This window comes from Puma concolor, chromosome D1 (genome assembly GCF_028749965.1).
Source record: "Puma concolor isolate L17-30 chromosome D1, mPumCon1.1.hap2, whole genome shotgun sequence".
Lineage (NCBI taxonomy): Eukaryota > Metazoa > Chordata > Mammalia > Carnivora > Felidae > Puma > Puma concolor.
Window position 1 is genome coordinate 95413609 of NC_141676.1, and position 15737 is coordinate 95429345.

At 39.5% G+C, this 15737-nt stretch overlaps 1 protein-coding gene across 1 annotated transcript; it reads left to right on the forward strand.

The window, feature by feature from the left end:
- The first annotated feature begins 7510 nt into the window (after window positions 1–7510).
- On the forward strand, window positions 7511–11129 carry LOC147576891 (olfactory receptor 8B3-like). The gene is made up of 2 exons (XM_086676435.1): window positions 7511–7620; window positions 10169–11129. The coding sequence occupies exons 1-2, from the start codon at window positions 7511–7513 to the stop codon at window positions 11127–11129; spliced, it is 1071 nt and encodes a 356-aa protein (XP_086532561.1).
- The last annotated feature ends 4608 nt before the right edge of the window (window positions 11130–15737 follow it).

A 15737-nucleotide genomic window follows, 5' to 3' on the forward strand; every position in this document is an offset into this window, starting at 1 on the left:
ATGTGATGTATCACGTTGATTGATTTGCAAATGTTGAACCAGCCCTGCAACCCAGGAATGAATCCCACTTGATCATGGTGAATAATTCTTTTTATATGCTGTTGAATTCGATTTGCTAGTATCTTGTTGAGAATTTTTGCATCCATATTCATCAGGGATATTGGCCTGTAGTTCTCTTTTTTTACTGGGTCTTTGTCTGGTATAGGAATCAAAGTAATGCTGGCTTCATACAATGAGTCTGGAAGTTTTCCTTCCCTTTCTATTTTTTGGAATAGCTTGAGAAGGATAGGTATTATCTCTGCTTTAAATGTCTGGTAGAATTCCTCAGGGAAGCCATCTGGTCCTGGACTCTTATTTGTTGGGAGATTTTTGATAACTGATTCAATTTCTTTGCTGGTGTGGGTCTGTTCAAGCTTTCTATTTCTTCCTGTTTGAGTTTTGGAAGTGTGTGGGTGTTTAGGAATTTGTCCATTTCTTCCCGGTTGTCCAGTTTATTGGCATATAATTTTTCATAGTATTCCCTAATAATTGTTTGTTTTTCTGAGGGACTGGTTGTAATAATTCCATTTTCCTTCATGATTTTATCTATTTGGGTCATCTCCCTTTTCTTTTTGAGAAGCCTGGCTAGAGGTTTATCAATTTTGTTTATTTTTTCAAAAAAACAACTCTTGGTTTCATTGATCAGCTCTACAGTGTTTTTAGATCCTATATTATTTATTTCTGCTCTGATCTTTATTATTTATCTTTGTCTGCTGGGTTTGGGGTGTCTTTGCTGTTCTGCTTCTATTTCCTTTAGGTGTGCTGTTAGATTTCGTATTTGAGATTTTTCTTGTTTCTTGAGATAGGCCTGGATTGCAATGTATTTTCCTCTCAGGACTGCCTTTGCTGCATCCCAAAGCGTTTGGAGTGTTGTATTTTCATTTTCATTTGTTTCCATATATTTTTAATTTTCTTCTCTAGTTGGCGGGTTGACCCATTCATTCTTTAGTAGGGTGTTCTTTAACCTCCATGCTTTTGGAGGTTTTCCAGACTTTTTCCTGTGGTTGATTTCAAGCTTCATTGCTTTGTGGTCTGAAAGTGTGCATGGTATGATCTCAATTCTTGTATACTTATGAAGGGCTGTTTTGTGACCCAGTATGTGATCTATCTTGGAGAATGTCCCATGTGCACTCGAGAAGAAAGTATATTCTGTTGCATTGGGATGCAGAGTCCTAAATATCTCTGTCAAGTCTATCCGATCCAATGTATCATTCAGGGCCCTTGTTTCTTTATTGATCCTGTGTCTAGATGATCTATCCATTGTTGTAAGTGGAGTATTAAAGTCCCCTGCAATTACCACATTCTTATCAATAACGTTGCTTATGTTTGTGACTGTTTTATATATTTGGGGACTCCCGTATTCAGTGCATAGACATTTTTAATTGTTAGCTTTTACTGATGGATAGACCCTGTAATTATTATATAATGCCCTTCTTCATCTCTTGTTACAGCCTTTGATTTAAAGTCCAGTTTGTCTGATATAAGTAGGGCAACTCCAGCTTTCTTTTAACTTCCAGTATCATGATAGCTAGTTCTCCATCCCCTCACTTTCAATCTGAAGGTGTCCTCAGGTCTAAAATGAGTCTCTTGTAGACAGCAAATAGATGGGTCTTGTTTTTTCACCCATTCTGATACCCTATATCTTTTGGTTGGAGCATTTAGTCCATTTACATTCAGTGTTATTAATGGAAAGTTATGGGTTTAGAGTCATTGTGATGTCTGTAGGTTTCATGCTTGTAGTGATGTCTCTGGTACTTTGTGGTCCTTGCAACATTTCACTCACAGAATCCCCCTTAGGAGCTCTTGTAGGGCTGGTTTACTGGTGATAAATTCCTTCAGTTTTTGTTTGCTTGGGAAGACCTTTATGTCTCCTTCTATTCTGAATGACAGACTTGCTGGATAAAGGATTCTCGGCTGCATATTTTTTCTGTTCATTACGTTGAAGATTTCCTGCCATTCCTTTCTGGCTTGCCAAGTTTCAGTAGATAGGTCTGCCACTAGTCTTATGGGTCTCCCTTTGTAAGTTAGAGCGTGTTTATCCCTAACTGCTTTCAGAATTTTCTCTTTATCCTTGTATTTTGCCAGTTTCACTATGATATGTTTTGCAGATCAATTCAAGTTACGTCTTAAGGGAGTTCTCTGTGCCTCTTGGATTTCAATGCCTTTTTCCTTCTGCAGATCAAGGAAGTTCTCAGCTGTGACTTGTTCAAGTACACCTTCCGCCCCTTTCTCTCTCTCTTCCTCTTCTGGAATTCCTATGATATGGATATTGTTCCATTTGATTGCATCACTTAGTTCTGTAATTCTCCCCTCATACTCCTGGATTTTTTTTATCTCTCTTTTTCTCGGCTTCCCCTTTTTCCATTATTTTATTTTATTTTATTTTTATTTTTTTAAATGTTTGTTTATTTTTGAGAGAGAGAGAGAGGTAGAGACAGAGAGACAGACAGAGTGCGAGCAGGAGAGGGGCTGAGGGAGGGGGAGACACAGAATCCAAAGTAGGCTCCAGGCTCTGAGCTGCCAGCACAGAGCTCAACGCAGGGCTTGAACTCACGGACTGTGAGATCATGACCTGAGCTGAAGTTGGATGCTCAACTGACCCAGGCACTCAGTGACCCCCATAATTCTATCTTCTAATTCACCTATATTCTCCTCTGCCTCTTCAATCTGAGTTGTGATCGCCTCCATTTTATTTGCACCTCATTTATAGCTTTTTTAGCTCCTCATGACTATTTCTTAGTCCCTTGATCTCTGTAGCAATAGGTTCTCTGCTGTCCTCTATACTTTTTTTCAAGCCCAACGATTAATTTTATGACTATTATCCTAAATTTTTGTTCCATTATATTGCTTAAATCGTTTTTGACCAATTTGTTAGCTGTCGCTACTTCCTGGAGTTTCTTTTGCGGAGAGTTCTTCCATTTTATCATTTTGGATAGTCCCTGGGGTGGCGTGGAACTGCAGAGTACTTCCCCTGTGCTGTCTGGAGTAACTTGTGTTGGTGGGCGGGGCCGTAGTCAGACCTGATGTCTGTCTCCAGCCCACTGCTGGGACCATGGTCAGACTGGTGTGTACCTTATCTTCCCCTCTCCCGGGGGCAGGGCAGTGGAGTGGTGTGACCCCTGTCTGGGCTGCTTGCACAGTGCCAGGGTTGTGATGCTGCTTTGATGGGATCTGGCCAAGGACCTATTAGCTGGGGTGGATCTGCAAGGTGCACAGGGGCAGGAGGGGCAGGCTTAGCTCACTTTGCTGTCAGTGGTCCCCTGCAGGAGGGGCCCTGAAGCACCGGGAGGGAGGCAGGCCTGTCGGCTTTAATTTTTAAAAATATCTGTGCTTATTGAAAATTTTTATTGCCAACTCCTTCAAATTTGGGACATAAGAGACAAAAGTAATCCAGGGAACTGACTGTGAGTCTTCAGTCCCCTTACCAGCCTGTCTCCTCTCTACCCTTAAGAATCTTCTTATGGATGTTTTTTATATAATGTGTAGGGTTTTTAGTTGTAATTGTAGTAGGAATAAGGAAAAAATATACCATTTCCTTCTTCTCAGAAGCAAGAGTCCCATTTGGCTCTTTTTAGTATTTTCTATCTCTCTGCTAACATATTTTATTTTATAATGTGTTTTAAAAGATATAATCTGCCTATTTGTAATTTGGGTGCCTGGGTGGCTCAGTCAGTTGACCGTCTGACTCTTAGTTTCAGCTCTGGTCATGATCCCAGGGTTGCCGGATCAAACCCAACATCAGGCTCTGTGCTGATCTGGAGCCTGCTTGGGATTCTCTCTCTCTCTGTCCCTCTTCCCTGCTTGCATACTCTCTCAAAAACAAAATAAAAACAATAAAAAAAAAGTATTTGTGATTGCTTGTGGAAACAATTTTGTTTACTGTATTAAAATTCTTTTCAAATAGTTGTAACATCTGAGTCATCTCCATATTGGCATCTGTTGGTTCTCTTTTCATCTTCAAGTGGTGGTGGTGGTTCTTGTCATTGATATGATGAATGGTTTTCAGTTGTGCCCTGGAAATTTTGTATATTAGTTTGTGAGACTATGGATCTCATGTGGTTTTCTTTTTTCGTCGTCACCTTGCTTAGGTATAGTGTGCAGATTCAGATACTTCTGGATATTCAGATCTCTGCCGAGCCCTGAATGTCCCTCCAGTGTCATTGGGTTGCTGACTTGTATCCCCCTCATTACTGACATGTGGGATAAAAATTCAGCTCCCACTGGGGCACCTGGGTGCCTCAGTGGATTAAGCATCTGAATCTTGATTTTGTCTCAGGTCACGATTTCACGGTTTGTGAGTTCAAGCCCCATGTTGGGCTCTGCACTGACAGGGTGGAACCTGCTTGAGGTTCTCTCTCTCCATCTCTCTCTGCCCTTGCCCTGCTCATTTTCTCTCTCTCTTTCACTCTTTCCCTCTCCCGAAAATAAATAAATAAACCTAAAAGAAATTCAACTCCCACTTCAGTTCTTTGGCAGCACCTTAGCTAGAATGGAACAGTTACTGACAGCGCTTCATTGCTGCTGGGTGAGGAGTAGAAGTTTAGTTCCCTGATGAACCCACTGACAGCAGGGGGAATTGGGACTGAGTTTGACGACTAGCACTATCTTGTATAGTCTTGTTTCACATCACTGCTGTTGGGTGGGATGGAAACTAGTTCCCCACTTGGCCCCACTGACTCTATACCAGCAGGGAATATAGAGTGCCAATTAGTATCACTTTGTTCAACTTAATTGCTGCTGAGTAGGAAGGGAGTTCAGATTATTGCCCAGTCTTTAACACTGTGCTGGTGGGGGCATCAGGTTGCCGCTTCCTATTTCCAGCCAGAGGATAAGCAGTTCAGTCTCCACATGGCCCTGCTGACATCACCCCTGTGAAGGAATCAGAGTACTTCCTGTTACCCTCAAGCAGAGGGTAGAGATGTAGCTCTCTGCTTGGCCCTTCTGACATGGGTTGCTAGGCAGGTTGTCATTTAATTTTTGCCTGTTGTTGGGTGGACATTATAAAAAATGTTTTCTGTTCTACTAGACTACTTTCCCCCCCCCCATTTCTTTGGTTAGAGGAAAGCTTTTTGGGTCTGTCTTTGGTAGTTTGGGGTTGCAGGCTTGTCCAGTGTACCATCAGGGCAAAAAACAACCCAAGGAACTCAGCAGCCATATTCCTCAATTCCCCATACTCCATGGAAGTCTGTCTTGTTTTTACCTTTCAATGTCTTCCTATGTTTGTTGTGTTATGCCCAGGGTTTTTTAGTTTAAGAGGGTATAGTAGGGAGCAATGGTGTATTCTATCTTGGCTGGAATCAGATGTCAGTCAACTGAGATTAAAAAAAAAAATTATTCAGTTTCTTAAGTCTGAAATCTGAGAGATCATTCCGCATCAACATATTCAAGTACTCAGAGAATCATTGAGCAGAAATTGAGCTCACACATATCAAGTCAGTGATGCTTCCGATTGCTGCTGAGGTATCTGTAATAAGTAGAGAAGTGAGTTCTAAGCTCAAGGTTTTTATTGATTAAGATAAAATGAGTTCAATAAAGACACCGTAATGAATCTTTCATACAGCTCAATTTCTCCTGAAGAGTTGTCTTTTATTTTAAGATTCTTTTTCACATTTACTTTTATTTTTGAGAGAGAGAGAGAGAGAGAAAGAGAGACAGAATGTGAGCGGGGGAGGGACGGAGAGAGGGGGAGACACAGAATCTGAAGCAGGCTCCAGGCTCTGAGGTGTCAGCACAGAGCCTGACGTGGGGCTGGAAGTCACGAACTGTGAGATCACGACCTGAGCCGAAGTTGGATGCTTAACGGACTGAGTCACCCAGGAGCCCCTGCAATCCTTCTTGGTAACATAAACAGTTGATAAATACATATTTTGTAAGTTATATGTATTATATGTTGTATTCTTATAATAAAATAAATGTTTTCTCAAATTGTCAAAGACTCCAAAAATTTTTTCTAATATATTTAAGCCCATGTGATTCAAGGGTCAACTGTAATTATTTTGTTGTTCAAATAGGTCCAGCTTTGCTCCTTCAGAGCTCCCAGGTTGGATAATGTAAACTTTTGCCATGACTCTGTCTTCTTTTTTAAAAGATGCTTCAGGATCATTTTGTGATTTCCCTGGTTCATCCCCAAAATGAATCATTTCTCCAAGGTGCCCAGTTATTATCAGAGAATGTTATTAAGAAACGAAGGTCTGGGTGTTGGATGTGTTCATTTCTTTAAAATAAATTTTCTTTTAATGTTTATTTATTTTTGAGAGAGGGAGACAGCACAAGCAGGGGAAGGGCAGAGAGAGAGAGGGAAATACAGAATCTGAAGCCAGCTCCAGGCTCTGAGCTGTCAGCACAGAGCCCAACGCGGGGCTCAAACTCACAAACTGTGAGATCATGACCTGAGCCGAAGTCTGACATTTAACTGACTGAGCTACCCAGGCGCCCCAGATGTGTTCATATTTACTAGGGTATCACTGCTTCTAGGCCCTCTTAGTGGAGAGAGATAGGAAATACGTGTATGTATTCAAATGCTTGTGTATCTATCTGTCTATTATCTATTTATCTATCTATCTGTCTATCTACCTATCTTTTTGAATCTATGTATCTTAATATGTGTATTAAGCTGTATATTATGTGGTGCTAATCTAGCACCACATAGTTCATTCTAGACTCCCCCTTTTGTACACTTATAACTTCTTTCTGTGACAGAAACACTTGACTATACGTTGCAAGGGTAAAAACAAAAAAACCTGTACATAAACACTGTACCCTGGTTGATAAATTGGTTTCCCAAAGGCGTATGGGTTTGCAACTCTGAAACTCAAATACACATGTACTGAGATTGAATGAATAAGAAATTGTAGCGAATAGAATTTGCATTATGTTCAAATGCCTTTTCCTGACTATTTGATTGTGACTACTAAGGTACACTTTCAGAAAGAGTAATGTTGGTACATACACTGTGTTCCCCCTTGTCTTTGACTGATTATAAGACCTATTTAAATTCTGGGTGTTTCAGCCACTATTCTTAGAGGAGGGAGAATGAAAGCCTTGACTCAGGTTAGCTTAAAGAGAATTCCTAGTTGAACCAGTCTCAGCTGTTATCTGGCTCCTGTCCCTGAAACATTTTCCATGAATAAAACAGATTTAGTTTTGTATCAATACCCAGATTTTTTTTTTTTTTTTGAGAGAGAGTGTGAGTGGGGAAGGGGCAGAGGGAGAGAGAAAGAGGGAGAGAGAGAGAATCTTAAGCAGGCTCCACACCTAACACAGAACCTGATGCAGGGCTCAATCCTACGATTATGAGATCATGACCTGAGCTGAAGTCAAGAGTCGAAAGCTCAACGGACTAAGCCACCCAGGTGCCTCCCAATACCCAAATCTTAAGTTACTACAGAAGGTTGAATAAACTTGAATTGTAAAATACAGAATACTACTCAGCAATGAAAGGGACAGACCGCTGATACATACAACAGCTGGGATGGACTTCAGGACATGGTACTTAGTGAAAAACACTAATCTCGGAGGTTACATGTTATATGATTTCATTTATTGTTCTCTAAAGGAATCAACTGAAGAGGTGGAGAACAGGTCAGTGGTTGCCGGAAGACAGATGCAGGTGGAAGGGGTTGGGTTTGGCTGTAAAGGGGTAGAATAGCTGGTGGAGCAGTCCTGTGTCCTAATTGTGGTGGCGAATCTGTACAAGGGATCAGATTGCATTGATCTCCACACACACACACACACACACACACACACACACAGGCACACACAACACAAACTCTCAGTGCATGTAAAACTGCTGTAAGCTGAATAACATCTATAGCCCTAAATTCTTTTTTTTTTTTTAATTTTTTTTTCAATGTTTATTTATTTTAGGGACAGAGAGAGACAGAGCATGAACGGGGGAGGGGCAGAGAGAGAGGGAGACACAGAATCGGAAACAGGCTCCAGGCTCTGAGCCATCAGCCCAGAGCCTGACGCGGGGCTCGAACTCACGGACCGCGAGATCGTGACCTGGCTGAAGTCGGACGCTTAACCGACTGCGCCACCCAGGCGCCCCTATAGCCCTAAATTCTACTTAACATTATTGTTCCAAAGTCAGTTTACTGGTTTTGCTATTATACTACAGTTGTTGGAGATGTAGGTAGGAATCTGGAGTTCCAGGAAATCTCTACGTTATTTTTATAATTCTCTGTGAATCTATATTCATTTGAAAGTAAACTTTAGATATCTTCTCACAAGCATAAGGAGAAATTAATATATACTCTGGAATTCTAAAATTGTGTTTTCTTAAGATGGAAACCTATTACCAGTGATTTTTCTTATAGATTTAACTTTAATATGTGGAAAGCAAAGCCATATTGAGTCAGAACAACACAAAGTAACATTTCATAGAATAATAGGTTGTTATTCTATCAAATAATTTTCTATTTAAACAATAATCTCTGAAAACAAAAGTATCTTTTTGCTGTGTCTATAAAATATACTTAATGATTATTTTAAAATTCTCAAAATATTAAAAAAGCATAATAAATAAACTGTAGGAGATGTGTATAAATTCTGACTAGAACTGGGTTACATAGAATGATAATTAGTGACATTTTCAGTGATGCTATTTATATGCATCCTTCTAAGGGACAGCAGAAGACCCTTTCTCCTAAAACCTAGGGAATATGTAATCCCTGTTGGGAAATTAACATTTACGGTTACAATTAGTGTGTAAACTCAGACATCAGATTCTTCCCTGCAGAGTTTATCACGATGGGGAGATCTTAGGGAAGACCTACACCATATTTCTAATGAGGTCTAAAAGAATTATAAGCCTTAAGCAAAAGCCTTGTGCTCTATGTCATGATGGGTCAGGTGTCACCTGTGTGGTTTCCCTTCAAACTCTCTTAGTAAATTTATAACTAGAAGTTTGATCTACTTCTCAGGCTGGCTCCTGGAACATTCAGTCTGGGAGATCTATGCTATTGCTCTTTTGCCAGTAAAGGAAGAAGATCCTGTGACTATCTATATCTGCTCAGTTGTGACATCATAAAAGCCAGTTCTTATAGGGAAGTGGAGGTGAAACTCACGAAGAATCAGCACTGAGTTATCTCAATGGAAGGAGAGTGAGTTATGCAAGTTTCCATTTTTCTCTCTCTGTTGCTGAAAAATGGGGGAAAGTACTTATTTTGAATAGCAAGAAATTCAGAAGTATGCAGCCCTTAATCCACTGCCTGCATTATTCTTAGCACACCCTTCCTGTGTTGGCTTCATCCTCAGTCTAGTAGCAGGAGAGCTATAGCAGTTCCAAGTGACATGTCCAGAAAATAGAAACATCAGAGGAAAAGATTTGTTTTTTTCCTAAAAATATTTTTTAGCTGAAATATGCTATTTCAGCTGAAATACACATACAATAAAGTTTAAATGTCCTAAGTATATACCTTGCTACATTTCCACAAACCTAACTAATTTAATCAACATCCAAATTATGTTTCTCTTTTGTGCCCTCCTACAAAGAGAAAGAAGAACATCCACCTTCCTTTTACATTCTCTGTCCAGCTAGGATGGAACAAAGGAGGAGAATGTGTAGAAACACCTGATGTATGGTTAAATATAAGTCTTAGGCTACCAAGGGTCTCCTCAATAAGTGTTATCAGTTGACTTTGTAGATTCTTGTGGGAAAGATCTGGAAACGCTGTAGACTCTGACAGACTTCCTTCTAGGAAGCAAAATATCTGAATGATCTCTATTCTAGCAGAAGTTTCTATTTTTTTGTTAGTCATCACTGGGGAACTGAAGTATCTGGTAAGGTAATGGAAATGTGAGTAGGAGCTAGGAAGTGAAGGATCAGATGAGTGGGAGGGAGAGAAGGGGGATACCTCCCTTCTGAGATTTAGGTGGGTTTAGTCCTCAGCTACTCCATTCTTGTATCTTCTAGTAAAGACAGGAATAGCTGTTTGTCACATACAACTCATGCAACAAAAGACAGAGTGATTTTAATGCCAATGGCTATGTGTGCAGTCCATTTGGACCCTGTGAAGCAAAGGGACTTATTCAATTTCTGCTGGTCTGAGTCTTCTCATACATAAGAGCATGTAAGGAAGGAGAGAGCTGGGGTCTCTATTAATGGAAGTTTCTTCTGTTCTCACAGATTTCTGAAGAGAAGAATACTGGTTAGAAATGAGTCCTTAGTGACTGAATTTCTTCTTGCTGGCCTAACAGACCGTCCAGAGCTCCAGCAACCCCTCTTCTTCCTGTTTCTGGTGATCTACATTGTCACCATGGTGGGCAACGTTGGCTTGGTCACTCTTATTAGTCTAAATTCTCACCTCCATACCCCCATGTACTACTTCCTCTTCAACCTATCCTTCATTGATGTCTGTTACTCTTCTGCTTTCACCCCCAAGATGCTGATGAACTTTGTGTCGAGGGAGAATATCATCTCCTATGTTGGCTGCATGACTCAGCTGTTTTTCTTTCTCTTTTTTGTCATCTCGGAATGCTATATGTTGACCTCAATGGCCTACGATCGCTACGTGGCCATCTGTAATCCGTTGCTGTATAAGGTAACCATGTCCCATCAGGTCTGTGCCTTGCTGACTGTTGCTGCATATATGATGGGGTTTGCTGGAGCCTCTGCCCACACAGGGTGCATGCTCAGACTAACCTTCTGCAGTGTTAATGTCATCAACCATTACCTGTGTGATATTCTTCCTCTCCTCCAACTGTCTTGCAGCAGCACCTATGTCAACGAGGTAGTAGTTCTGATAGTCGTGGGAATTAATATCACAGTACCCAGTTTTACCATCCTAATTTCTTACGTCTTTATCCTCACTAGCATTCTTCATATCAAATCTGCTCAAGGACGATCAAAAGCCCTCAGTACCTGTAGTTCTCACATCATTGCTATTTCTCTTTTCTTTGGCTCAGCAGCATTCATGTATCTTAAATATTCTTCTTCGGGGTCTATGGACGTGGGAAAAATTTCTTCAGTTTTCTACACTAATGTGGTGCCCATGCTTAATCCCTTAATCTACAGTTTGAGAAACAAGGATATCAAAGTTACATTGTGGAAAGCATTGTTTAAAATCCAAAGGAGAAACATGTTCTGATTAGAAATTATAACATAAAGAAATTCAATTTTTATTAAAAAAATTTTTGTATGTATAATTATTTTTGAGAGAGAGACAGACAGAGTGTGAGCAGGGGAGGGGCCAAGAGAGAGGCAGACATAGAATCTGAAGCAGGCTCCAGGCTCTGAGCTGTCAGCACAGAGCCAGACGTGGGGCTCAAACTCATGAACCATGAGCTTACCATGAGGTGGGGCTCAAACTCACGAACCAGTCGGACGCTTAACCGACTGAGCCACCCAGGTACCCCAAGAAATTCAATTTTAAAAATGTTATTATGTTTTTCAAGAGGTTTTGATCATTATAAATGTTGTTTCTGCAGATTGTGTTATCTGTGTTTTAATAGACCTGTCTTAGCATTTCCCTTATAGCTACTTTGTTTCATTGTTTGCTTTTGTATTTCTGTACCTGAAACCAGCTTACTAAATAACTAATAACATGTTTATAAAAAGGAAAAATATACTGGCTATTTTCTTTTCATACTGTTTCTGTCTCTAAGCTATTCTTAATCTGAACAAATATGATAAGCTTCATAAGTCACAGAAAGTTGAATTTACAGTTATCTCTCTTAAACACAGAAGTGCCAAAAACTAAAGAAACATTCTTATTCTTCTCCATATTATTGCTGGAATAGGCAGGAGGATTCAATGAAATGTGTTCATTACAAACTGTGTATATGGCCTAAAGTATAATCAAGTCCTCTGATATTTTCATTTTGTTCTATTTTCTTACCAACTTTTCCCTTTACCATTCTGTTCTTTCTTGTTCCCATTGAAAATGGCAAAATGCATTCTGTACACCACCAGCTTTTGAGAGCCTCAAACAGTCTAGTTCATTTAAATTGAAGTGAATACATATATTGCCAAATATAGCATTAATATATATGATTAAAGGAATAATACATATGTATCTCAGGATCCAAATATGGGGGATGGTTGGTGTATGACTAGTCTGTTACTTATCACTTAAAGGAAAATAGTGCATATTGGGAGAAACATGTTAAACACTTTTACTTATTTAATGAAGTTCATCATGAAGAAAGGGTGTATATTAATGATAATAAACTTTATTTCTAGCAACATTTTGTGACCTTTCTTAAACCTGTCTCATAGTCCATTTGGGCTATTATAATAAAATACCACAGACTTAGTGGCTTACAAACAACAGAAATTTATTTCTAACAGCTCTGGAGGCTGTAAGTCCAAGATCAAGGTGCCACCACAAATGGGTGAGAGCAGTTTTTGAGGTCACACACCTCTCATTACATCCTTACATGGTGGCAGGAACTAGTGATTTCTTTTTTTTTTTTTTTTTTAGGAACTAGTGATTTCTATGGAGATTGATTGATTGATTTAAAGTTTATTTGTTTATTTTGAGAGAGAGAGAAAAGAGTGGGAGAGGGACAGAGAGAGGGAGAGAGAGAATCCCAGGGAAGCTCTGCACTGTCAGCACAGAGCCCAGTTCGGGGTTCAACTCATGAACCATGAGATCATGACCTGAGCTGAAATTAGGAGTTGGATGCTTAACCAGCTGAGCCACCCAGGCGCCCCTCTATGGAGCTTCTTTAAAAGGTATAAATCATACTTATGAGAATTCCATTGTCATGAACTAAGCACCTCCCAAAGGCCCCACGTTCTAATATCATGTTTGGGGGGTTAGGATTTCAACATTTGACCACAGCACTTTGTCTCACCAATAAGAAAATAAATATTTACAGTAGATGCTGTTTCCTTCAATTTTCCTATCTCTCCATGTTTTCTCATTAGTATATTTAGAATTTCAGATACATTGGGAGGGCAAGAAATGCTTGTTGAATTGGATTGTCTTGTTTGAATAACAACAATAATAAATTTATTGCTAAAACAATAATTAATAAAACATAATAAAATAACAATAATAGATAAATAAGAAAGAACACTAGGACATATTTTGTTTTGGGGAGTGGACTGTGGCAGTCATAGAGAGCTCCTCTTCAAGAGAACCAGCTGTGTGGAGAATTGTTGACTAATAGTCTATAGCTGATACTTCTTTGGATTCACCATCATGTTCAGGCAGAGTCCACGCTCACTCTGAGATGTCCCCAGCCGATGGCTGAGCATGATGGGTCAGACAGGAGCTGGCCAATATCTGCGTAACATGGCGTCTTCTGATAGGCAGTCTTTGCTTAGGGACTTCCTGTCGTCCTAACAGAGAATTTTTAGAACTGCACTATAGGCTGACATTCTCCTACCCTGTCCTTCCTTCTCTTCCTTCTTTCTTAGGTGTTGAGGTTTCAACCCAGTCCGAAAGCCTTTATCATTGATTCCTTCTCCTTCCCATTTTATCCTTCTCAGGCATTTACCACAATAAATATCTTGCAGGTCTAACTATTCCTTGGCATCTGCTTCTTGGGGAACTTTAGATGACACAGAAGATTTACACTAACTGATTTTACCACTTAGATTTAGGCTCTGGTAATGAGGACAGATTGGTTTTGTTATAAAGATGGATAAATAAGTCATGGTACAGCATAGAAGGTTCAGAGAGAAATCCTTACTTATACAGTCAATTGATTTTTGACCAAGCAGCAAAGTAAATCCATAGGGATAGGAAAATCTTTTAAGCAAATTGCAGCTGGAAATACTATTCATGAGAAAACAATTAAATGACCTCTACCTCACACCATATACAACGCTTAATTTTAAATATATCAAACCACACATATAAAGCTTAAAAATAAATCTTCTGGAAGAAAATATAGAAAAGTATGCTGGTGTAGGCACAGATTTCTTAGACATACTCTAGAAAGTACTACATTCAAAAGAAAAAAAAAAACAAAGACAAAATAAACTTCATTAAAATTAGAACATCTGGGGGCACCTGGGTGGCTCAGTCGGTTGAGTGTCCGACTTCGGCTCAGGTCGTGATCTCGCGGTCTGTGAGTTCGAGCCCTGCGTTGGGCTTTGTGCTGACAGCTCGGAGCCTGGAGCCTGCTTCGGATTCTGTGTCCCCCTCCCTCTCTCTGCCCCTCCACCACTCATGCTCTGTCTCTCTCTGTCTCAGAAATAAACATTAAAAAAATTAAAAAAAAAATTAGAACATCTGTTTATCAGAAAACTATTCGTAGGCAAGCCACAGACTTGGCAAATGTTTGCAATACATATACCTGACAAAGGTATTGTAACCATAATATGTAACAAGTTAAAAATTAAGAGATACCTCAATAATAAAAAGGCCATTTCATAAATGGGCAAATGATTTGAAAGATACATCCCAAAGAAAGGCATGCAAATGGCCAATAAGCACATGGAAATGTGCTTAACTTTCCATACCTCCTTAGATGCACAGTCAGTAGCTGGACAACACTCCCTTGGCAACTGTATTGCCCAAGCTTCAGTGCATGGGCTGTGTGTATCCTGAGCAGCTTAAGCACTTGTCGGGTTTCCATTCATCCAAGCACCGATCCCATAGAGCTGCTCCTCTGAGATTCCAGAATCTGGTTATTCTTCCTTTTCTATGTGTTCCACCAGTTGTGAAAGTGGTTATTTTCTATAGTTTACTAGTCTTTATACTTTTTTGTAGTTTAATATTTTCTGTAGTTTAACAGTCTTTATATTTTTCAATTTTTTTTCTCTTTCCCCCTTGCAATACCTGTATAAATCAATTCTTTGTTTTAAATATACTCTATAGGAAGCACATATTATGCCATTTGTTTTTCTGACTGGACCTTGTCTGATACGGGTAACTCATTTTATGTGATTTTGATGGATTGATTTGCTCACGTTAGGAGACATTGTCTTGTCCAGTCAGCACATGCCGAATCTCAATGGCAGTGATTAGTCAGAAATAGGCATTTGACTTGTCTTTTCTGCCATAACTATTAAAAAAAAAATTTTTCTTTTCTCCCTAGAGTTACTGAGTTGGTAAGATTAAATCTAGGGATTTTGATGGTTCTCTTTTCACTACATGGGGAGAACCCATCTGAGATTAAAACTGAGTAGAATTACATAGAACAAAAAGTGGGAGGAGAGACATACCCATGAAGGACTTGGTCCTGTACAGCCACACAAGAAGCCATGTGCGTTCTCAATTCACCAATTTCACACACTTCTGTGTTACAGGCTGGCTTATTGAGATAAATTTGACTTGAATTTCTGTCACTTAATTTGAAGGAGTCTTTATGTACGCTTTAGAAAATTGTGTATATCACCTCTACCACACAATTATGTAGTGGTAAAATAAATCAATTTTGGATTCATAGCCATTTAAATATGAATCTTTCTCTGGCAGTTGCTGTTTTGACCTTGCAACAGCAATTAATCCCTCCTGCCTGATTTAGAGGGTGGGTGTAAGGTGACATGAGGGAGGGTGGATAAAGAATCTAGCACTGTGACTGGCTAACAATAACTAATAGTGCTACAAATCTCAGTTTCCTTGGTTATCTCTCTAATATACTGAGAAATCATAGGGTCAAGGCCTATACCTCATTCTGTTCGTGTTCACTCTGTCTTGTAGTCTAAATGCTCAAAAAATTGTTCATTAAATGAAATGAGCCAGTAAAATCTCTAAAATAAAGAGAAAGTCTATTTATGGAGTTTTAGCCCTCATGTA